The following is a 24,194-nucleotide window of genomic DNA, read 5'->3' as shown; positions in this document are numbered from 1 at the left end:
CACATCTCCTGTAATCGTTTTGCGTGTAAAACGTTTCGTCATTGAATTTTATACTGTTCCCGGCTGCACATTTGTGCTGGTTCGAAGACATGTATGTGCCTTTGGCGGTGAAATTGCATTGTAGTGTTTGAGCTGTAGTGGTCCTAGGCGCCCATTTGCGCAATATTGCTGATGCGATTCTGACACAAACAAACTAGCAAACAAGCAAATAAACAAACTAGCAAGCAGACAAACAGACACAAACAAACAAGCAAACAAACTGATGAAGCAAAAAAGTCAATAGGATAAAAAGTCGTGAGCATGTCATATGATTCTGCATTCCCTTCGGCAAAGTGGACCTACAATGCTCTACAGCGAAACTTGACTGCCTTTCTGAGCTCCTTCCAGCTTGAACGTTTATTCAGTACTTGGTACTGCACTTCAGAAGTTTCTTGGCTTGTCTTTCACGATGTGCACTGCATCCACGACGCGTGGTTTCTGAAAATGAATATGGTGCACCCGCAAGTTAGAAAAAACGGCCTAACTAAGGCGCGCACGTATCTCATAGCTATAATGACAGTTATTTTTACCTCTCTGGTTGATATCTGTTGAAGTTGGATGTGCGTCCTGTTGATCAGGTGGAGCTTCGTGAAGCCGTAGTCTGAAATTCGCATGGCGCTCCATGGTTTCGGGTCCGGAACAAATGGTGAGAGGAACTCAGAGTTTCCCTGCGTGATGGTTAACCGCATCACTATGTTAGAATACCGTATGCAAATACCTCGCGAACTGTTTACAAAGTAACTTCTGCGAAATAACTCTTTCAAACAGAAATTTGATCGCAATTTTTCAGAAAGGCCACGAACAGGAAATCAGTGTTTTAGAACTAACTTAAAGGAGTAAAGGAAAATGTGTCCTTATGGTGTAAACTAACAAGGTAAGTGTTGTAAATAAAATGTAAATAATATGTTGTAGCCTTCGCAAGACAAGTATGGCCATACCAGCGACTTCATAAATCCCCTAAGGCGGATAATCTGCATTAAACGCTAGTTGCTGGTTAATGATTACCAGTCAGCATCATAAGTTAATGAGCAAGGCCACGTAATCCGCAATCTTTATAGAGATGACCACATCTGGGCTACTGCTGGGCCAGCTGTAAGGTCTGATCCTGAAAATGGCCATGGTTAAAGATTTCGAATCTATAGATACAGGGTGTTCAGCGAACATTTTCAAACATTTTTAAAGTTTGCCTATGGCAAATAGCTCAATTATAGTTTATGAGGTGGTGTACTCAAAGCGACTGAAACTACGTGCACAAAAATTTGAAATTCAAAGTTGATTAATTAACAGTAATTCATTAATTAAAATTCTAGCTAATTATCACCGATGCTACAATTTAGAAATTTTAGCAACAGATTTCGCAAGGCGGATCTACTAGGAACGAGTTTTCAGGACGACACCAGTTTCGAGATATATATTCCCGAACTTTGCGGAGTAATGCATTGGCGTTCCAGTTACTTGTGTGCTTCAGTGCATAAAACGACGTTTTGTTAGCAAATTAACCGGAACGCCAATGCATTTCTCCGCAAAGCTCGGAAACTTATATCTCAAAACTCGTGCCATCTTGAACATTCGTTCCAAGTGGATTCGCCGTGCGAACTCCATAGCTATAATTTGCAAATTGGAATATGGGCCATAATGTAATTAGTTAAAAATTTGTTAGTGAATTTTTATGAATTAGTCGATTTTGCACCTCTATTTATTGTGCAAGTATTGTCCGTCACTTCGAGTAGACCAGCTCATGAACTAGAATTGTGATATCTGCCACAGGCAGCTTTTAAAGATTTTTGAAAATGTTCGCTGAAACACCCTGTATATATAATTTATCAATTACAGAATTTGGCTTCCGTCAGGTATCAATAAGGGGCAGTAAGAAAGAAGCAACCAGAGCGTTGTGTTGGAACAAACTATCATTTGACAAAATTGGTAGAACAAAACAAGCACTCGCCTAAGGTTCAGTAGGGTAAAAAATTCATGAGCCATTCCACTCTGTGAATTTGGATTGCCAGCGAATCTCTTTAGCGCGCGACCCAAATACTGAACAAAGGTACAAACACATTTATTGTACTAATCTGTGGTTATCGTGGTGATATTCGCGTATCACATCTGTTATGAAATATGTCCGTCACGTAAGACAATGAATGACTGATATCCCAATAAACAATGGCTAATACCTTCGTAGATACGGCCTCCCCATTACGAAGACAGAAGTGAAATTGTACGTTGGAATAATGAGTGACAATGGAGGCAGCAGTAGAAAACGACGATGCTCGAGCCATTGCGGATTATGATAGTATTTTGCACAACTGGGCGGGCTATGGAAAAAGACGATGACCATGCGAGCAGTGGCACTAGCGAGTTTGCGGAGTTGGCACCGAGAATTTTTAACGGAGGAGGAGGAAGGAACATTTATTTTAGAAACAGTATCCCGGGGTAAGCCCAGGTTCTACTCTCGGCGGGAGGTCTGCCGTTTTTGAAAAAGCTGTACGAAACATTTTTTTCAAAAACATCTGTTCTTACCCTTGTTTCTGGGACCTCTTTGGGTCCCACGTGTGACAAGGGTAGTTAAAGGCCAAGTTACAGGTCCCCGAGCCCACAGACGCATGAGCCATTGAGCCTGGACCCTTTCAGCACTATCACCAGGATCGGGCCCCATTATGATTTGCTTTTGTCAACATCCCGGACACATATTTTTCCCCAGATCCTACCTATAGACAGCTTTGCCATAAAAACATATAATGACGTTTCGAGACCGCTACGGGCTCTTCGTTCATAATGAACATGGGCGGAAGAGGGGCGATTGGTAATGCTTTAGCTGGCGCAGAGTGCGCGCGTATATCTCTGGGAGATGACCCCGTGTCCGACTAATCGCGTTTTAGAGCGCAGTTCTTAGGCGCCCGTCGGCGTACCTCAGCGTAACCGCGAGAACGCGCGCTCGTGCCACTTCTGGAGCATTAGTCATCGTCGTTCTTGCACAACTGTCTCCAATGCCGCTCATCATGCCAGCATTGCCATACTGCTCCTGCCTCTGCGAAGGCGCTGACGGCACTGGCCCACTGCCAGTAGGTGCGGTGATTTCGGTCTAAAATGTTTTGCCTCAATATTTCGCAAAATGAAAGTACTTATTGTGCCGCGCTCAAATTTCGCATTAGGGAGTTTCGTAATCATATGACACTTTAGTCGTTTCAATATGTAAAGACTCTAAGAGTAGCCTTAAACTTAGGCGCTTCTCTGTCGTGATTATGCTCGCAGTATATCCTAATCGATAATGTGCGTCTCAAATGACGTGCGTGAAAGTAGCAACGCGTCGTTCTCGAGAACACTCATGCCGGCTCCTGGAATATTCTGCGTTTACCTCGTACAAGACGGCTACAAAATTTTTGTCTCCGATACATAGACGACTGTTTTTGTCTGATTCACCGCCAAGAGTCCCTACCTGTCCTTGAGCATCTGAACTCTTTCATACGAAGTATCCAATTGACGATGTAAGAGGAAAATAATGGACTGATTGCCTTCCTCGACGTCATCATAAGACGTTCGGCCAACGGAATGACAACCTGTGTGCATCAGAAGCCGACCCACACGGGTCGACTTCCGATACACACAAGCTAGATCTTGCTAACGCAGTCCAGACTCGGAGCATCTGTTCCGAGCCTGGACTTCGCAAGCAAGAGCTAGTCGTGGTAAGGACGGACCTCTCCAACAACTGCTAGCCTTCCCAACTACTGAAGGCTCAAGAATTGCGGTGTTCTGTTCAGAAATCAGAATCAGAAACGTGCGGCTGACCCGATGCGCAAGGAATCAGTGAGTAACTGGTGAGAGTTTTTGGCACATATGGCGTGAATATGGTGCACGTGTCAACAAATAAACTAGAACAGAAGCAAGTGCGATTGAAAGACCCTTTGGAAAAGTTTCCAGGGGCAATCTACAAGATACTCTGCAAGAATTGTGACGCATCCTGCATACGTAAAACGTGGAATGTTAAAAGAAAGATACAGCAGCACCAGAACGATGTCAGGAAAGGCAATGCAAGTTAGAGTGCTTTGGCGGATCATCACGTGACTACTAACCACATGGTCAATTCGGATACTGCGAGCACAAAAGCAACAAAAGGCGCCTACATTCAAGGATACTCTAGAATATTTACATAATCAAACTTTTAAATACGCGATTAACCAGACACAGGGTAATCTTTCTGAGATATACATGCGAAATCTGCGCCACCTAACGAATAAATAATTGCCCTCTTGCACCCATCTTCATTGTGAATAAGGGACTCGCAGCTGTATCAAAACGGGAGTATGTGTTTTATAGCGCAGCTGTTTGCCTCTAGTTGGTCGGAATTTTTCGTGGTGTGCTCACCCAAAAAACGACAGCTGGAAAATGGGGTTTCTGCTTCCGTTTCCGCGTAATAAAATTATGTTTCCTTGTATATTTGAATTACAAGCCGTTGCTATCATGCCTGTAGGTTGTGTATAAGTCGCACTTTAGGAATCTTCCAACACAATTTATTGTGAGAAATTGGATTAGTTCAATAACGCACTTGTGCCAAGTGGTGGGCCTACAGTAATGTGTATAGGCCTCGTACTGCAGCTGGAAAAGGGGTTTGACTTACAGTTCGCGCGTAACAGAAGCTGTCAAGTCTACAGCTTGTGTGTAATCGTACTTGACACATTTTCTGACGCCATTTACTTTTAAACATTAATTTGGTTCAATAATCAACTAGCTCTTGGTTGACGGCTTAGAAGGATGAGGATGTATGCTGCACATGCGCACATATGCGCGCGCGCGTGATGTACGTCGTTTGTGGTGGTGGCGCTTGTGTAACGCTGCTAAGGCCGTCTACGGTGATATGGGCTGGACAAATTTTGAAGTGAGGGAAGCTCACAGTAAAATTGATTATGAAGAACGACTGAGCAATATGGAAGAAAGTAACTGGGTTGAGAGAGTGTTCAAGTATTGGTACAGAAAAAAGCATTGATTCACAGGGGAGGCAAAGAAGTAGGAAGCTTGTCAGCAAGTACGCGGCCTGTACGGCGAGCAACACAGCAACCAAGAACGTCAAGCGGAAAGTCAGAGAGGCCGAAATAATCTCATAGGTGGCGGCAATGGAAAATAAACCTGCCATGAGTAACTACTTAAGAGGTAAAAACGAATTCAGGATAGAAACAATTTATGAGAACTCAAAGGGAAGCTCATTACGTTTCGAAGCGAGATCAGGACGCCTTAGAACACGCACCTCTAAAGCGAGATATAAGATGGAAGAAGAAACGTGTGCTTGCAGCGGTAAGGTTAGGGAAACGATGGAGCATGTTTCGTTACAATGTGAAGATATCTGCCCAGCGGTCGATTTAGGCACCACTGAACTCCTTCAAGCCCTTGAGTTCAGCGAGAGCAGGGGGAAAGTAAACATGTCCGCAATAGAGATTAGTAAGAGACGATTGGAAGATTGGTGGAAGAAAACTAGGGAGACAACAAAAAACGGAGACGTACAAAAGCAAAGTTCGCATTAAGGGTCAGGAAATATTGTTGTGGGAGTTCATCGTGTTTTTTTTTGTTTAACCTAGGTAGGACATTAGGCACTATAATAGCAAGAGCTGGGTGATGCGACACACCACCCCGTTCCAAAGGGGACGGTCATAACATCCATTCATCCATGCTAATGTTCTTTGGGGTAGTCGTAGTGGTACCGCAGTATCATTTCGGTGCTTCTGAAATGATGCTGCGGGGTAACACAGAAAACAGAGACCGGAACGGGGGGGGGGGGTGGCAAATCCCAGATGTGTGGCCCGCGACTGATGCCCATTGTCATAACGCGCGAGAAGTATGTTTCGTATGTCGTAAGTTTCTTAAATTTGTATTCGTGCATTCATTTTCTGTTTCATTCCGCATTTCCTGTCATACGGTATACTGATGAGCACACCTGCAAGTATCCGGTGTCCCCCTACACGGACGGGTTAGGTGTTCATGGGCAAAACGACGGAAGTGGCGGGTGATTTCGATTCTACTGGAGCGAAAAACGGGCTGTCCGATATCAACTGCAGCTTGCTTGTCTGCGGCTTTCGAGAAGGGAATGAACTGACTGCGCAAGCCCAGGTAGCCGAGAAAGATCAAATCGCTGTTCAGAGAGAGAGAGAGAGAGAGAATATGATGCATAGAAAGGCAGGGAGGTTAACCAGAGGCAGTTCCGGTTGGCTACCCTGCACGGGGGAAGGGTGAAGGGGGATAAAAATAGAATGAGAGCGGATCTGGAGATAGAAATAGAGACGGGCACAAACCGCTTACACTACAGAGCAGTAGGGGGCGGCGTTCTTACAGTCTATCGTGAAGCCCCGCAGACCGCAGGAACCTTAATAACGCGAGTAAGGCCTTTAGCGTGGGTGTTCTGAGTGCTAGATTAAATATTTGAATTCTGATAGTGGACGATTGTCTAACTGGTCCAGTACTCTGTACAGTACTTGTCTCTTGGCACTATATCGCGGGCAGACACAAAATCGCTGTTCAAATTGCTGATACGTACGGCAGCTCCTGTCACGACGTGTACTGGCGCCCTGGGATTGACGTACGGGTCCGTGCTTGTCCCATTGTACACCTGTAATGGAGATGCGGGTTGCTTGCAATGTTTCTGGAATTCTTCTTTTGCCTTAAATGAATCTTTTGAGGAACGCTGTCTTTAAGTGCCGTGCCATTCAATCGTGCTTGCATGCCGCTTTCGTAACATTTGACTGGACGTAAGGTGAAAAAATAAAGAAAGAGAAAATGAATGAAAAACGAAAAAGAAAGCTGACTTCTTTACTATCACCGTCATAACATGTACTCTACAAGGCGCAAGATTTGTGTGGCGAACGTGTATATTGTACGACTGTCGTGTTTCGTTAACAGACAATGTGTTGACTATAAGTAGTGCTGGATTCTGAAAGACAAGCGCTTTGAATAAAGCGTTTCCTTTCTATATCGATTACGATCGCGAGTACATGGTTCAAATCAATGTGAAGTTTCAAGCCACAGTTACCTATGATAGCGTTAGTGTCAACGTTAGCATTGATGTTAATGTTTGATGTAAGTTGTCTATTCTCCACATATTTAACTAGTATTTCTACTCTAATACATAAAACATCGAAAATATAGTCATTGTACTTATTTGTGTTTTTTTTGTGTATAACCCGATGCAATCACTGTGGACCCGCCGTGGTTGCTCAGTGGCTATGGTGTTGGGCTGCTGAGCACGAGGTTGCGGGATCGAATCCCGGCCACGGCGGCCGCATTTCGATGGGGGCGAAATGCGAAAACACCCTTGTGCTTAGATTTAGGTGCACGTTAAAGAACCCCAGGTGGTCAAAATTTCCGGAGTGCTCCACTACGGCGTGCCTCATAATCAGAAAGTGGTTTTGGCACGTAAAACCCCAAATATTATTATTATTAATCACTGTGCATTGTATTGTGGGTGTAGAGTACGCGTAAAGTTTCGCAGCGACGTTTATTCACAGTTTACAACATTCACGATGCCAAATAATATGAATGAATGAATGAATGAATGAATGAATGAATGAATTTTAGGTTTTACAGTGTACTGTATATACCTAGGGACTGAACGCTACCACACGCTATAGCTTTTGCTGGTGTTCAAGGGCGTCTGCTAAGCCAAGCCTATATTTCTAGCTGTTCCTTAAAACTTAGTGGCTCAGTGCTCACCACGCCGTCGTAGACCGGCCACAGGCGCTCGTACGAATGCTGATGGCCGGTAAAATGCAAGTCCACTCCGTACTTGAAGAAGAGCTTCTCCAGGCCATACATCTTTGTCAGAGGAAATCCCTTGCGAGCCTAGGAGGGGTGAATACATTTCCAGGAAGAAAGGCTTGAAATACGAGGAAGTGGCTCAGCTTGCAGTGGTGAAAGAAAGAAAGAATGAAAGAAAGAAAGAGAGAAAGAGAGAAAGAAAGAAAGAAAGAAAGAAAGAAAGAAAGAAAGAAAGAAAGAAAGAAAGAAAGAAAGAAAGAAAGAAAAATGAAGCAACGGATCTTGTCGGCTAACCCGAATGCCACGAGACCTGCACATGAGAACGAGCGCTCGGTCCTTTTGGGGTGCCTGCTAAACCGTAATATCATGTTATTGTACCAATCTGGTTTCATTAGTCAGACGATAAGTAATTGAGCCTGTATGCTCGTACACATGCCGACGATCATGTAGGTCCTATCTTGGGCCCTAACGACAGGGCACCAACTGTGCCAGGAAAAGCCTAGAAACAGTTCCCATGCAAGCAAGCAAGCGGATTTCTCGGCATGTGCAGCAATTCTGAAAGCACCTAGCTTAATTCACCTGAAATCACCTCGCATGCACAGACAAGATGAAAAAAAAAAGAACAGAGGAAAAAGACATAATACATATGCGAGAAAAAGAAGACCCCTAAGCCTTTTAGTTTTTATAATGCGGTCGCCGTGGCCGCGCTCAGACGTTTCACGCTTCTTTGGCAGTGACATCAATTGTCACCGCAGAAAAATAGAAACAGAATAAAAGGCGCGGCGTGACCAACAGCTTTTGACGATGACTAACCGCATTCAGTTAATTGTTCATTGCTAAAGGACAACCTTATAGCCTCCAACAAATATCAATGACTATACTAAGCAAGCTTAAATAACCTTCTTGTTTATCTTTCTGTGACAGAACAAACGGAATAGGAGAAAATACTTTCAATTTTATGAGGAGGCACTCATGTATCACTGCTGAAGACAAAGCGCGAATTCGAAAAGTAAGAGAGCGATGTGTTGTCCTCGTTTACTCCAAATAATCATGACCATTTTCCTGCAATTTAAATGACAGCATAGTTAAGAACATGCACTTCGCAAACCTAAGATGACCTATGGCTGGTTTGTTTATGTACTTTCAGAATTCTCATGCACGCAATGAAGCTCCAAAAAGTCGCTATCTTTCTTCACGTTGAATAGGTGGACTAGTAGAGCAAGTGCCTGTAGAAAGTCAGAGCTACGCATTACGGCGTGGAGTAGTGTACTGTCGCGGAAGCACTTGTTCAGCATTGCACATATGCATTCTTTTTTTTTTCTTATAGGGGAGGGGCTTTTAGCCCGCATGGTTTGGAAAGCAGCGGACTGGTTTATTGCGAATTAGAACGTTGTCATGATTGGTTTACCGTTATAAAAAAACATATTTTTTGTCATGTTCGGATCGCAGGCAAACTAGAGTACCGATAGCAGTGCTAGCGCACGTAGTCTCAAGCTGCGTTCGCGTAATGAACAGTTTTCTACAAATGTTTCTAGATGGAAGTGAAAAGCTTCAGTCGTCCAAATGCCATGAAAATGCTGATTGCTACATGTATTTGCGTAATTCTGGTGCTTGCCACCTTAACTGTTTTTTTTTTACGTGTTTCGCTAAAATTCCTCTCTTTCAATCTCCAGGGAATCATACTTTCTAACTGCAGGGAGACGTCCATAGCACCTAGCTTGTGTTCATAACATAACGATTCGTTGAAGATGGTTGACCTCTAAAATCACAAAGCTGTTTCAAGTCAGAAGGACATAGTTTACGCAAATCCGTGTACTGTCCATCATTTCCACATTGGCTGAACCGCCATACACGAAGCTCTCAAAGACACTGGCTCCAGTTAGGGTAAGTTATGTAATTAGCTCTATGGTGTGAACAGCAAATAGGGCTATGCCGAGACAACAGTAAGAGGCAGTGGCTCTATGCCTTCAATATCTGCGAAACGTGCATCGAGTTGCTTGTTGTTTGAGCTCAAAATATCGGTGCACGGCTTTGCCTGTCATGCCATGCAGACCGCGTCACTACATTGCTAGAGGCTAGTGCATGAAACGCGTCATCTTTATTTAAGGATGTAACATTGGCAGGTTTTCCAATATTCGGAGCGCGTTGCAAAAGCGTCTGTTTAATTTTCGTGACTCCGATAGTTTTAAAATGCTTTAGCCTGAGGAATATGCAAGTGTTCCTTCGATTCCTATAGTTCGCTACTCCTACAACGCGGTCTTTGAACCTCCGGATGCTCCGCGCTCATAGCTTTGATAAAAAATAACAATGCCGGCATGCTAGAGAAGCGAAAATGTGAAGGATGTGCGCTCGCCCTACGTAAATACTTTCACATGTAAATTATATATTACCTGGTCTCTTTCTCAAATTAACTGTAACTGCATAATCGCACTTCTTCCATAGCTCGATTCACTCAAACGACAGAGCATGCCAATGAGCCCTAATCACTGTAGGGGACTGAAATATGTATATCTGAAGACGTCCTCAATTTGAGTAGAACCCTTTTCGTAAGCCTCCAGGTTTCTGCCCCGTAGGTGAGTACCGGTAAGACACAGCTGTTATATACTTTTCTCTTGAGGGATAATGGCAACCTGCTGTTCATGATCTGAGAATGCCTGCCAAACGCAGCCCAGCCCATTCTTATTCTTCTGATTATTTCCGTCTCATGATCCGGATCCGCAGTCACTACCTGCCCTAAGTAGATGTATTCCCTTACGACTTCCAATGCCTCGCTGCCTATTGTAAATTGCTGTTCTCTTCCGAGACTGTTAAACATTACTTTAGTTTTCTGCAGATTAATTTTTAGACCCACTCTTCTGCTTTGTCTCTCCAGGTCAGTGAGCATGCATTGCAGTTGGTCCCCTGAGTTACTAAGCAAGGCAACGAGCTATGGAAAGAAGAATGATAGGTGTAACGTTAAGGGATAAGAAAAGAGCAGACTGGGTGAGGGAACAAACGCGAGTTAATGACATCTTAGTTGAAATCAAGAAAAAGAAATGGGCATGGGCAGGGCATGTAATGAGGAGGGAAGATAACCGTTGGTCATTAAGGGTTACGGACTGGATTCCAAGGGAAGGGAAGCGTAGCAGGGGGCGGCAGAAAGTTAGGTGGGCGGATGAGATTAAGAAGTTTGCAGGGACGGCATGGCCACAATTAGTACATGACCGGGGCTGTCGGAGAAATATGGGAGAGGCCTTTGCCCTGCAGTGGGCGTAACCAGGCTGATGATGATGATGATGATGATGAAGACGTCCGTCGTCTTTACAACAATTCATGTAACCAGTTTTCTCGTGGAGAACGCTGAAAAGAGCATGGTGCCACTGTGACTTACAATACTTGTGTTGGAATTGCAGTCTCTGAATCGGACATTGCTGCAATACATTGGCCGGTGCGACATTGTGATGATCCACGGTCTTTTAGCCCTGTTTTCTGGTAGGTTTGCCTCCTAACAAAGGGGGAGAGTTCAGAGTATAAGAACGATATCGTTTAACATAGAGTTAAGAACACTATCTATCTATCTATCTATCTATCTATCTATCTATCTATCTATCTATCTATCTATCTATCTATCTATCTATCTATCTATCTGTCTGTCTGTCTGTCTGTCTGTCTGTCTGTCTGTCTGTCTGTCTGTCTGTCTGTCTGTCTGTCTGTCTGTCTGTCTGTCTGTCTGTCTGTCTGTCTGTCTGTCTGTCTGTCTGTCTGTCTGTTCGTTCGTTCGTTCGTTCGTTCGTTCGTTCGTTCGTTCGTTCGTTCGTTCGTTCGTTCGTTCGTTCGTTCGTTCGTTCGTTCGTTCGTTCGTTCGTTCGTTCGTTCGTTCGTTCGTTCGTTCGTTCGTTCGTTCGTTCGTTCGTTCGTTCGTTCGTTCGTTCGTTCGTTCGTTCGTTCGTTCGTTCGTTCGTTCGTTCGTTCGTTCGTTCGTTCGTTCGTTCGTTCGTTCGTTCGTTCGTTCGTTCGTTCGTTCGTTCGTTCGTTCGTTCGTTCGTTCGTTCGTTCGTTCGTTCGTTCGTTCGTTCGTTCGGTCGTTCGTTCGTTCGTTCGTTCGTTCGTTCGTTCGTTCGTTCGTTCGTTCGTTCGTTCGTTCGTTCGTTCGTTCGTTCGTTCGTTCGTTCGTTCGTTCGTTCGTTCGTTCGTTCGTTCGTTCGTTCGTTCGTTTTATTCATTCATTCTATTTATTCGTTTGTTCATTTAATTCATTCATTCTATTTATTCGTTTGTTCATTTAATTCATTCATTCTATTTATTCGTTTGTTCATTTTATTCATTTATTTATTCATTTATTCATTCCATCTATCTATTCATTCTATCCTATCTATCTAATCTGTCTAATCTTCAGGAGTAAAATATGTGGATATTTTCGCACAAAGTAACTGAAACGGCCAGATAACATGGTCAAGGTTGTACCTGCAAATCTTTCTCTAGCCAGTCGTACTGCTGTGGAACTTGATGCCAGCCGAACTTCAGGAAAAAATAGAACTCCGTTGAATAGCTGATAATGTGGGCCGGGCCGATGTCAAAGCTGTGAGAATATAGCTGTGTGAATGCTTTGTTCACGAGTAACTAGGCAACAAAGCATAAAATTTAGCTCCGCTGGTCAATTTTAGCTACGTGGCGGAAAGGTTTCAAAATAATTTATCTGTAGAGATGATTGCTTTGTTACCGCGACAGGCTGCGTAACAGCACCACTTGAATATAATTGTAATTTTCAAACAGTGCCCTTTATCCCCAAATTAAATCATTCCTAATTCATATTCGTGTCTATAGGCTGACAAAAATTTAGGTAACTTATCAATTGCAATATACATAATTCATAAGCAACTGTAAGCATGAGTTGCCTTACGTGGGAGTCACCTACCACACTTCAAATATCAAATATCGAAACTAACAATGTAATAATAGTGGTAAAGGTATCAATAAACACTGGAGTAAACCACAATAAACATCTTCCATATTGAGCCAAATGAATGGCGGTAATCTTTTTACATAATGCAATGAAATGCATGCCGCTGCAATGGAACAATTTAAAGGAACCACATTTGGGTATGTTCTTACCTGTAAAAGAAGTTGTTGAAGTTTCCGGACTTGTCCATCATAGAAAAGCGATTTGCGTAATTCGAGAAGTTGCTGGAAAGTCGAGACAGGTTATCGTAGACAAGAAGGAAACAAACGAGACAAATATAGCAATGTGTCTGTAATAGCAGGTGTAGTCACCAGGAGCGTTTTTCTAAGATTTTTACGAGACATTTCAAATACACCTATTTGAGCAAGTACAAACTTAACTTAGCCAAGAGATGAATATACTTGATGACGGGTCTCTCGTTACTTATGATCGTGATTATGATCGTGATTTTAGCATGAGGCGAGGTCATATGGTGGTATGAAAAGGAAAACATTGTGCATATGTTGATCATGTTTCTCCGGTACATCAAAGTTGCCATTGAAGCACGCCTTGAGTAGACCCAAAACTCATTGTACTCGCATGATATCGCTCGCTGCCATCTTTCGTAGAACTAAATAGTTGCCGGCTAATGTGAAGTCGTATGTACTTACTATGCGTTCTCGTGGTTTCCGACGGCGGTCATGTATGGAACATAAGCAGCAATCGGCTCAATTTGCCGCATAAATTCATCCCCGACCGTTGCGTCTCTCTGTTGAGAAACGGATTCAATGAAAAAGTGGGGAGGTATGTACACTTGTGGAAGTAAATCTTCCCTTCTGAAAACACGAAGGATCCTGTAAACCCACCACGCCATAGATTAGCGTCTCCAAAAAATGGGCTACTACGGTTAGTCACGTGATATCTTCCATTTATGGCGGGCGTCCTTTATCAGCCAGAAAACAAACGGGAAGAAGTATCTGGCTGAGAACATGCCAACTTTAAGTTTCTATCATTTTTTACGAGTTCTTTATTGACAGCACGACATTCAGGGCAGTTGGGAAAAAATTGCTAATTGCAATTGATTATAAATTGAATGGCATCAACAAAAAGATTACTAGCGGCTACTGCACCCGACTGAGAACAGTATGCAGTTGGTTATTTTCGCGTAGAATGGCTCATCTTTCTTAAAAAACGCGATGCACGATAGCTGGGACATCCTGCATATGGACGGTTGTTGAGGCGACGCCCTTTAATTCGAGTCTAGCGGCTCCTTTCCACCTAATTATCTGAACGTCTATGCGACTCCTAAGAAGAGAGAGAGAGAGCATATGATAAATGAAAGGTAGGGAGGTTAACCAAGACTGAGCCCGGTTGGCTACCCTACACTGGGGAAAGGGAAAAGGGGACGGAAAGATTAAAAGAAGAAGAGAAAATTCAGTGGGGATATCGTTCGTTCACTCAGTCCGGCTCCTAAGAAAATACTCAAGCAGGCAAATAAGAAGAAACTAACTTCGCATAGCTAAAACAATTCTAAATTTTTGCGTGCTTTTAAACAGGTTGTATAATATACCTACATGTCAAATAAACAAATATTTGACGCCATATATTGCTATTGCGACAGCTCTATCAAATATTGCTCATTTACATGCAGCAGTGAATGCAAGGCATCGCTCTCACGATCGCTCATGGTTCCCTATAGTTTCTTCAAAGCTCCGCCATTGTTGTCTACCAGATGGCAAGATGAGGACCCTCTATACGGCTATTGACCCGATTTTAGGTACTTCCCCCATTAATCATGACTTTGACAGTTGCAAAAATATCGTCAGCCGTCCTAATTATTTTTCGTACTAAGTTCGCGAAAGCAGTGATAAAATACTTGAGCACCAATAGCACATTAAGCTAGACAAATTCGACGCTTCCGATTTGGAGCGGCTCTTGTCCGTCATACAGTTACGACACTTCTTCCTGCGTAATGAAAGATTGTGTCATCGCTAAAGTTTTGTGCACCCCCTCGCTTAAATTACTATGAGAGTTCTGGTCCGCATTTGAGCCTGCGTTTCTCCGCAAGAATTTATAATCATCTGAACACAGGCCATGGTCTACCCTTTCGTTTATGTAGATTTGACGTTTCCAGGCACGCTGTGAACGATTCGTTTGTATCGTTCGCAGTTACAATGAACTTTAAAACGCATGGGATACTAGAATCGGTGTACCCGTTCGCGAAGCTAGCCGCTGGGGCTTCCACTAAAATGGGACGACGTATTAAAATACAAGATGCACGCCTCCTTCAGTGCTTGTTGATGTTGGTACACTGCCAGACTAAGTACACGGCCTCAAGCGAGCGCGTAATTGCATGCGATTCCATGTTTGAGGGCGCCGTTGTCCAGCCGTGCAAAAGAAACGTGCCTTTAACCCATTCTGATGAAGGAGTACATTCGCGTTTGTTTGAATTATGAAGAGGGGTGTCACAAAACAAGAAATTGTTTTACTGAAAGTTATTTCTTCCATAAATGAATTGTGTTACTGGGCTGGTGCGATCTCAGGAAATTTTAGCGATTGTTCTGCAATGAAGTTCCCTGCCATTTGGAGAAAAATCTGGTGCCACCATCAATGTGAGCTTTTCAATGGCTGGTGTGACAACTTGCGAACGCCGGGACATGTGTGGTTCCGCTTCGCTTGAACGTGGATTTCTATAAATGATGATCTTTCTAGAAATGCCGTTCTATGTATAAGCAGGAGCCAACGTTTCGACAAGTGGACTTGCCTTCTTCAAGGCAAGTCCACTTGTCGAAACGTTGGTTCTTGCTTTCACCTTGTTCTCGTTTTGCTCATCATCTTGAATTTCCATCTCCCGCATGCCCCGTGTTTTCCCTTGAGTTCTAGGTATAAAGTCTTTCGAGAGTTCGCAGTTCTTCAATAGTACATTCTGCTTCAATGTTTGGTCGCGGAAAGTGCCACAAGTCAACAAAGGACCCGCAAACGTATAGTTGAAAAAGAAACACAGTGCGCACGTGTCCTTGCTTCGACATCATTTACTATCCCGGTACTGTTTAAGTTCACGTTAACTGCCTAACAGGGTAGCCAGCCGGTCTGAGAACTGGTTAACTTCCCTGTCTTTTCGTTAATTCCTATTTCCTTCCTAAACTGCCCAACGAAACGCGAGTGCTGATCTAATAAAATGGTTCGGGCACATCAATAGACAAAAACCGCACTTCACCCTGTATGTTAGTTATAGACTAATTCATTGCGACAGAGGGCCACAAAGGTTGCCAAACGCATCTTCAACGTTTTCTGAGAAAGGTGTCAACTTAATCTGAAGACTCCAGTTCCGGGCATTCGTACTTATACAATAGCGCTCCTGCGCCACTTTTACAGCTTGGTAATTGTATGAAGCTCTGTCGGCCTTGTTCGTAGCCTCTGAGGTTCCGCGCGCCCCCAATCTCGGAGGTAAGATCCTCTCGTACTGGCTGTAGCTGTAGCGTATATAATGTACATATGGCAACTGAATTGCACAGCGAATGACAGCACCCAAGTTTAGCGACTCGTACGTGCTAAAAGCGCAATGATTGGCCGCCACGTTGGTAAATAAATCACACACGCAAAAAAAGCTTGTCCTCACCTTTTGTTCCTATATGTTCTAGTGTGTCCAGGGCTCTATGCGCGCTTGATTACCTCTCTTTACCTAACATCGCTATCGCCTTCATAAATCTAGTTTATGCCCACTGGTGGACGAAGTCCTCTCCTTGCGATCTCCAATTGCCCCTGTCCTGCGCTAACCGATTACAATTAGTGCCTGCATATTTCTTCATTTCATCACCCCGCCTAGTCTTCTGCCATCCTCGACTGCTCTTCCTTTCTCTTCGCACCCATTCTGTAACCCTAATGGTCCACCGGCTATCTAACCTGCGCATTGAATGACCTGCCCAGCTCCATTCATTTTCTCCTAATGCCAATTAGAATACCGGCTATCCCACTTTGCCTTTGATCCAAACCGCTCTCTTCCTGGCTGTTAACGTTACGTGTAACATTATTCGTTCCATCGCTCTTTGCGCGGTCCTTAACTTGTTTCAAGCTTCTTTGTAAGTCTCCAAGTTTCTGCCCCGTGTGTTAGCACCTGTAGAATGCATTTATTGTATACCTTTCTTTTCAATGATAATGGTATGCTTCCAGTCAGGATATGACAATGTCTGCCGTATGCGCTCCAACCCATCTTGATTCTTCTGTAAATTTCCTTCGCATGATCAGAGTCCCCTGTGAGTATTTGACCTATGTAAACGTACTCCTTCACGGACTTTAGAGGCTGATTGATGATCCTGAATTCTGGTTTCCTTGCCCGGCTATTGATGATTACCTTTGTCTTCTGCATATTAATCTTCAACCCCACTCTTACACTCTCTCTGTTAAGGTCCTCAATCAGTTGTTGTAACTTGTCTCCAGTGTTGCTGAATAGAACAATGTCATCGGCAAACCGGAGGCTGCTTAGGTATTCGCCGTCGATCCTTACTCCTAAACCTTCCCAGTTTAATAGCTTGAATACTTCTTCCAAGCAGGCAGTGAATAGCATTGGAGAGATTTCGCCTCCTTGTCTGACCCCTTTCTTTATAGGTATCTTCCTACTTTCCTTGTGTAGGATTAAGGTGGCTGTGGAATCTGTAGATATTTTCCAGGGTATTTATGTAAGCGGCCTGTACTCCTTGATTACGTAATGGGTCTATGGCTGTTGGTATGTCTACTTAATCAAATGCCTTTTCGTAATCCATGAAAGCAATATAGAGAGGCTGATTGTACTCTGCGGATTTCTCGATTACCTGATTGATGACATGCATGTGATCCTTTGTAGAGTATCTCTTCCTGAAACCAGCCTGTTTCCTTGGTTGACTGAAGTCCAGTATGGCCCTCATTCTATTGGAGACTATCTTGGTGAATATTATATATACTGGAAGTAAGCGAATGGGCCCATGAGTTTTCAATTCTTTAACCTCTCCATTTTTGCGTCTTAGTATAATGTTGGCATTCTTCTAGTTCTCTGGGACGCTTGAAGTCGATGGACAGTTCATATAATGGGCCGTCAGCTTTTTGAAGCACTATGTCTCCTTTATTTTTGATTAAATCGACCGCTGTTCCATCTTCTCATGTCGCTTTTCCCCGTTTCATGTCTTGCAATACCCTTCTAACTATATCGCTAGTTATAAAATGAGCCTCTGTAATCTCTTCATGACTGCTTCTAATCGAGGTATCGTGGCTGCTCTGGGTACTGTGCACGTCTGTATAGAATTCTTCCATTGCTATTAATATATCTTCGAGATTGCTGCTTATATTGTCCTGCTTGTCTTTCAGTGCATTCATCTTGGTTTGTCCTATGCCAACCTCTTGCTGGCATAGGACAAACCAAGCTATGCCAAGCTCTTGCTGGCATTTCGTGCTGCGTCCATTTTTTACTACTTCCACACTCGTTCTCACGCTATAATTTCAATTATCCCATATTTTTTCCTTGTATTTCAGTTTTGACAGTTCCGCGATTTCTATCTGATGTCTTGAGCTGGACACTCTCGTTATTTGTCGTTTCTTTATTACTTGGGAGAGCTTGCCTAATGGTCGCCTTGGTGCCTTACCTCACGCTTCAATTGGTGCTTCTGAAGCCAGCTTAGTTACGGTTTCTTTCGTTACCTCTCTGTCATCTTCCTCTCTCTGTTCTAAGGCTGCATATTTGTTTGCAAGTACCAGCCTGAATTGGTCTGCTTTTCCCCTTACAGCCTCAAGTGTGACCTATTTCCCCTTAACCAATTTTACTCCATCTCTCTCCAAATTGAGGTGAATCCTAGCCCTCCCTAACCTATGATCACTGCACTTTACCCTATTTAACACTTCTATATCCTGTACTATGATAAAATGGGTAGAAAGTATGAAATCAATTTCATTTCTTGTTTCACCATTAAAGCTCTTGCAGGTCCACTATTTGTTCCTGCGCTTCTGGAAGAAAGTGATCATTATTCGCAGCTTATTCCTTTCTGCGAATTCTACCAACATCTCTCCTCGTGTGTTGCTAGAATCGACGCCGTAGTTGCCAATTGCTTGTTCACAAGCCTGTCTTTGCCCCACTTTTGTAATGAAGTTGCCCATTACTACAGTATACCGAGTTTGTATTTTTCTCATTGCTAATTCAACATCTTCGTAAAACAGATATATTTGATCATCATGATTACTGGAAGTTGGAGCGTGGGCTCGTGCTGCTTTTAATCTATACCTCTTATTAAGTTTTGTTATGACTACTGCTGTCCTCTAATTAATGCTGTAGAAATGTCCGTCAATGTTGCCGGCTATGTCCTTATGGATTAGAAATTCTACTCCGTACTGCTTCTCATCTGCCCATTGGTTGATCCCAAACCTGTTCCGCTTCTTTTTAACTTACACCATGTTTCTTTAAATTGCTATTATGGTGAAAAGTAAAAGCCCACAGTATTATAGGGTGACTAAACCTCTTTCTGGTATATTCACTTTAATTTTAGAAAATTGTCATGGGAACGTGTAGTGTGGACGAAGGAGCGGAAGCACTACACAGAATACTGACGCTTATTGGTATTTTGTCAGCAACATTCTGACACATCTCGGTAGAGGATATTTGAAGATATCTTTTAATGCCAAAAGATATTTAATTAGAGAGTGCTGCCCTTTACCAATTTATGAAAATCTGAAGTTTGCGAAAATGGTGTACTTCTAATTGATGTAATGAAAAGCCGCGAAAGGGTATGTACTTATATTGTTGGGATTGGTAGCTGCAAGTAGATCACACTCATGAAGTTGCGCTTGAAAGAGGAAACGCTTCTGTTTTTTTATATAGTTATGAGACAATGAATTTAGGTTGCACCAACCTCTTTCGTCTTTTCCGCCTAAGAGCTTTGTCACAATGATTTGGATACGTGTTTTTAGTAAAATGGGGTACACTGTGCCCAAGAATGGCGTGTTTATTATCAAATAAGGGAGCTCTGTAAGAAGGTACGGCTATTTATTTAATGAAACAGCTGGAATGTTATGCAATAAAATCTAATAATTTCACTAGTTAAATTTGCGGTGGAAGTTCGTATTGTTCAACCTAAACTACGCACGCCATCAATTTTTCCACATAATGAAAAGAAAATGGAGTCCAAGTCTCAGGAAACGCAGTATTAGGCAAGAAGACAGCAAACCATCAACCACTGGGTACGAGAAAAAAAAGAAGCCCGCCGCCACATTTTACGCGCAAGAACTTGAAGGTGCTTAGGCGATCGTTCCTTAACTTCTACCGGTACCTTAATTCCGGGCGAGTCGTCTGGATTCTTTTCCAAGCACGATCGTAAAAGAAATCTCGTCCCGCCCGGAACCAAAAGAATGCAGGCGAAGGATTAATGATGACACTGCTTTCATTTGCGTGGGCAGCTGCCAAGAGGGGCAATTTTTCTCCGCTAAAGGATTCGCATCCGCGAAAACTAATTGAGTTCTGTCCACTTATCCTCCAGTACTCATGGCTGGCGACATGTTTCTTCGTGTATATTCACATGTCTTTCAGAGCCGGTGAATGATGCCCAGTGCCAGAGAGCTTTGTAGAAACGTATCTGTTTAGCGGAAACTGTTGGGAATCGCCTTTCGACGTCGAACAGTGACCTTCTAAAATATTGGGTTATATTGGGTCATACATGGAGCCACAGACATCGGCGTGGTTCGCCAAATGCTCCTACGAGGAACGCATGCGGCAACTAGTATTTATGTTGCCGAAAACAGAAAATAATAATCATACATACCGAGTGCATGTCGTAAGCGAAGTCACCTAAATGGAGACAAGCAAAAAAAAAAAAGGAAAAACGAAAAAAAAAATGTTAGTAGACTTTATGGGGAACATTTCGAAATGGCTTTCGTGCAAGCGAACGAGCTGTCATTCGCTAGCATTTTAATGAGTCATCACTATGCATATTGGGTGGTTATAAGTGCCGTTGAAAGCGCTGTTGCTCATCTGAATTCGTTGAGTATAGTCTGACCACAGCGTAAGCAAACGGGTCGTTTGCTTTAACCCGTGACGACATTAATAAGTCTGCACATGGCTCGAGGCGAAGGCCTCCACGCACGTCGTCTGCTAACTTTATCGCTGTCTGGATACAAGTCATAAACTTTACTATGGAACTTCCTACGCAGAAAAAAATAGTTACTGTTCAAAAGCTGCATTAGCGCTCTTTCTCTAGCAACTGACGTGGTTTATTCGCGTGCTTGTCATAACGTTTTCCTAAGTATTTCTTCCGAGATAAATCAATGGGAAGACGGTTTAAATAAGGAAGAAGATTAAAGTGATAGTGGCATGTGTAACTTTATCGCAGGAGGGCTATCCTAAGGTAACGGTTCCCCCCAAAGCTCACTTTTTGCTCTGAGACATTGAACGACATGCATAGCGCATAATAGCACCTTCACACAGTCACAGTAATTCTTTTTATTTACCTGTTGCTCTTTCTCACGCTTTCATCTTTCACTTGCCCTTTCCGGGTCTCGCACCTTGTTTCATCTATGTCCCTATTGTAAGAAATCGCTAAACTTTTTTTTCTAGCTTACATATTCCAAGTGCAAGTACAAGAGTAGAATGATAAGCGTAAGGCTGACAACTCTACCTCTTGTTTGGGCAGATTTTCATTGCTGCTCGCGCCTGGAACGCTTGCAAGTACGTCGAGCTTAGACTTACTATGTTTCCATCGGCGCTCCGAGACTCGACCACAGCCCTAACCCTAAGCAAGCGTTAACTAATTTCAATCTGGAGAAAGAGTGGTACCAGGCGATGCAGAATAGTTTATCAGTTATCACTCGGTCGACTCTCTTTCGCGGAGAGACAACATGGTCCCTCGATTTGTGATATCACTTTTCTGATTTGCTTCCTTATCACATGCCATCCCTTTTACGGAGGGGAAGGAATATAAGGAAAGTAAGAGAGGAGCATGAGATGTGAAATGCATGACACAGAAGGATAGCACGCATTGATGTTGTATCTTACGACCTGAACCCAATGCAGAAAAAAAAATATCAGACAGAAAGTGTCTATGACGATTGCTAAACTTATGCGAGCCGCATTCCCCGTTCGCACAGCGCGCATACATTGTCCAACTTCCTTTACAGCCGATTGAGCGGGGAGTCAAACGCACTGGAGACATTCTAAACCACACATGAGCGCGCCGCACTTGCACACCGGTATTATGCAATACGACGCTGGTAGTGCTCGTTATCTAGACTATCGCACGTATTCTGCGACCACTTCTGTTGGATACACGTGAATGTACTACGGAATAGCTTCACCACCATTGTATGGACGCGCATCCGCACCCCTTTTCAATTGCTGGTGTGATGCCAAAACTATAAAATTTAAGATGTTGGCGTGGCGTCGAGCGTAGGTACTATAAATGCTCGCCCATGTATTCAGGAATTGGTTCTTTAAAAATAAGAGTCTGGAGTTTTACGTGGCGAAACCACGATATGCGCATGAGGCACGCCGTAATGACCGGGGGACTCCAGACTAATTTTGAACACCTGGGGTTTTCAGACGCGCACCCAATGCACGGTAGTGGAGCGATTTTGCACATCGCCCTCAGGGAAATGTGGCCATTGTGGCCGGGATTCGATCCCATAGCATCGGGCTTGGTGGCGCGACGCCAAAGCCACTACGGCACCTCGGCGTCTAATAAAGAAGCAATGCTTCAAAGCCTGTTGAAAACGCGAACGCTCCTGGAACTGAGGCGTAATCTCCGGGGAAGCAAACTACGACTTGTCAACAATGAGGCTACGGCATGTGTTTATTTATTTTTTTTTGACGCTTTCACATTTAATGACTGAAGGATAGTTTACGACAATCACGTCATCACTATCTCTCCAAGAAATGGCGCTGTTGGCAGTTCGGATCAGTAAGTTGGGGAGGAGGGATGAAGAGTGTGGTAGTCCAGTCTCTCTGAACTCAGGTATACGACGTAATGATACCGATATATTTCTCAATGCTCACCTAGGTGCAAAACAGCGTCAATTTTCTTTGTGTGAGTGTCCTGCTGCAACGCTGGCAGAGAGCGGGCATTGAGGCTTCCAAGGTCTCCAAAAACAGCGATCGTAGCGCTGCTGCTGTCCCATGGTGCCACTCGGAATGTGTACACAGCGCTCCAGCCTTCGGCGCTGCCGCAGTGGTACACTGCGTTGAGAAAATTTTCTGTATTATCTCTTCTATAACAAGCAAAATATTTACATTGTACTGAGTGAATAATACGAGTGGGGGGGGGGGTGCGCTAGGAACTGCGCGCTGTGGAAGCCAGCTATGGGCTGCAGCATATCTTATTTCACTCAATGTTACCTCTGTAGAAACACGCAAAGTGGGGGGATAAAAAGGACGCATTCCGCCCCATCTCCCTAACGTCTCGTTTGGGCAAGTTGATGGATCACGCGTTTCTCAGTAGACTCACGGGTTACCTCGAGGACAATGAATTATTTCAACACACCATGATTGGGTTCAGAAGGCATCTCTCCACGCAAGACGCCCTTCTGCAACTAAAACATCAAATCATTGACAATCCGGGGCGCTCGACGAGAGCCATCCTGGGGCTGGACCTGAAGAAAGCCTTCGATAACGTTCGCCACGATGCCAAATTGCGACAAATAGACAAGCTAAATCTCGGAATGCGAACGTACAACTACGTCCGAGAATTCCTCACGGGAAGAACCGCTCGCATGCAAGTGGGACCAACTAGAGTCAGATCAAATAAACATCGTGAGCTCGGGCACCCCGCAGGGCTCGGTGATCTCGCCGATGCTATTCAACCTCGTCCTGCTGGGGTTACCCGACCGATTGCTTCAAATCGAAGGACTGCATCACACGCTATACGCGGATGATATTACGATCTGGACTACAACGGGCAGCGACGGAGCGATCGAGCAACGTTTACAGTAGGCCATGCAAAGCGTGGAAAACTACCTCATGGGCGCGGGACTCGCCTGCTCGGCCGAAAAATCCGAACTGCTGCTATATAGACCGGTCAGAAAGGGGCGCCCACCTAAAGGCTACAGCCCTTGGAAAAGGAAGAGATCGAATTAAAGGCATCAAACAGCCTACCCATCCCGATGGTGGATAAGATCCGGGTACAGGAATGATGATAGAACACAAGGGCGGCAATGGCGAATCACTTCGCAAGATAATGGCAAAGGCCACCAGCACGATGCAGCTCATTCGACGCATCGCCAACAAACACGCGGGCATGCGCGAAAGCAGCGTCATACGACTCAGACAACCCTTCGTCATTTTTCAAATAAAGAACACGGCAGCGTTTCACAACTGGACGGTAGCGGAAAGAAACAGGCTCAACGCCCTCATACGTAAGGCGTACAAATGTGCGTTAGGACTTGCGCCCGGAGTCAGCATCATCAAGCTCTTCGAACTAGGCTTACACAATACGCTCGAGGAACACGTGGAGGCGCAGCAAGTGTCCCAATTCGCGCGCCTATTTAAGACCCGCCCGGCTAG

The 24,194-nt window shown here is 43.9% G+C and overlaps 1 protein-coding gene across 1 annotated transcript in view; it reads right to left on the bottom strand.

The window, feature by feature from the left end:
* Nucleotides 1–310: 310 nt before the first annotated feature.
* Nucleotides 311–24,194, bottom strand: part of LOC142579530 (acid phosphatase type 7-like) — a 33,508-nt gene continuing 9,624 nt past the window's right edge. The window contains exons 3-12 of the mRNA XM_075689847.1: nt 22,692–22,871; nt 20,467–20,492; nt 13,363–13,460; nt 12,865–12,936; nt 12,217–12,331; nt 11,144–11,257; nt 7,729–7,857; nt 6,557–6,628; nt 570–707; nt 311–477 (exon numbers count right to left, since the gene is read on the bottom strand). Coding sequence (XP_075545962.1) covers nt 421–477; nt 570–707; nt 6,557–6,628; nt 7,729–7,857; nt 11,144–11,257; nt 12,217–12,331; nt 12,865–12,936; nt 13,363–13,460; nt 20,467–20,492; nt 22,692–22,871 — 1,001 coding nt within the window. The 3' untranslated portion in view covers nt 311–420. The remainder of the gene's footprint in view (nt 478–569; nt 708–6,556; nt 6,629–7,728; nt 7,858–11,143; nt 11,258–12,216; nt 12,332–12,864; nt 12,937–13,362; nt 13,461–20,466; nt 20,493–22,691; nt 22,872–24,194) is intronic.

The sequence above is a fragment of the Dermacentor variabilis genome, chromosome 4 (genome assembly GCF_050947875.1).
Source record: "Dermacentor variabilis isolate Ectoservices chromosome 4, ASM5094787v1, whole genome shotgun sequence".
Classification (NCBI taxonomy): Eukaryota; Metazoa; Arthropoda; class Arachnida; order Ixodida; family Ixodidae; genus Dermacentor; species Dermacentor variabilis.
Note: the sequence above shows the minus strand (reverse complement) of the source record. Positions and strands in the feature narration are given on the sequence as shown.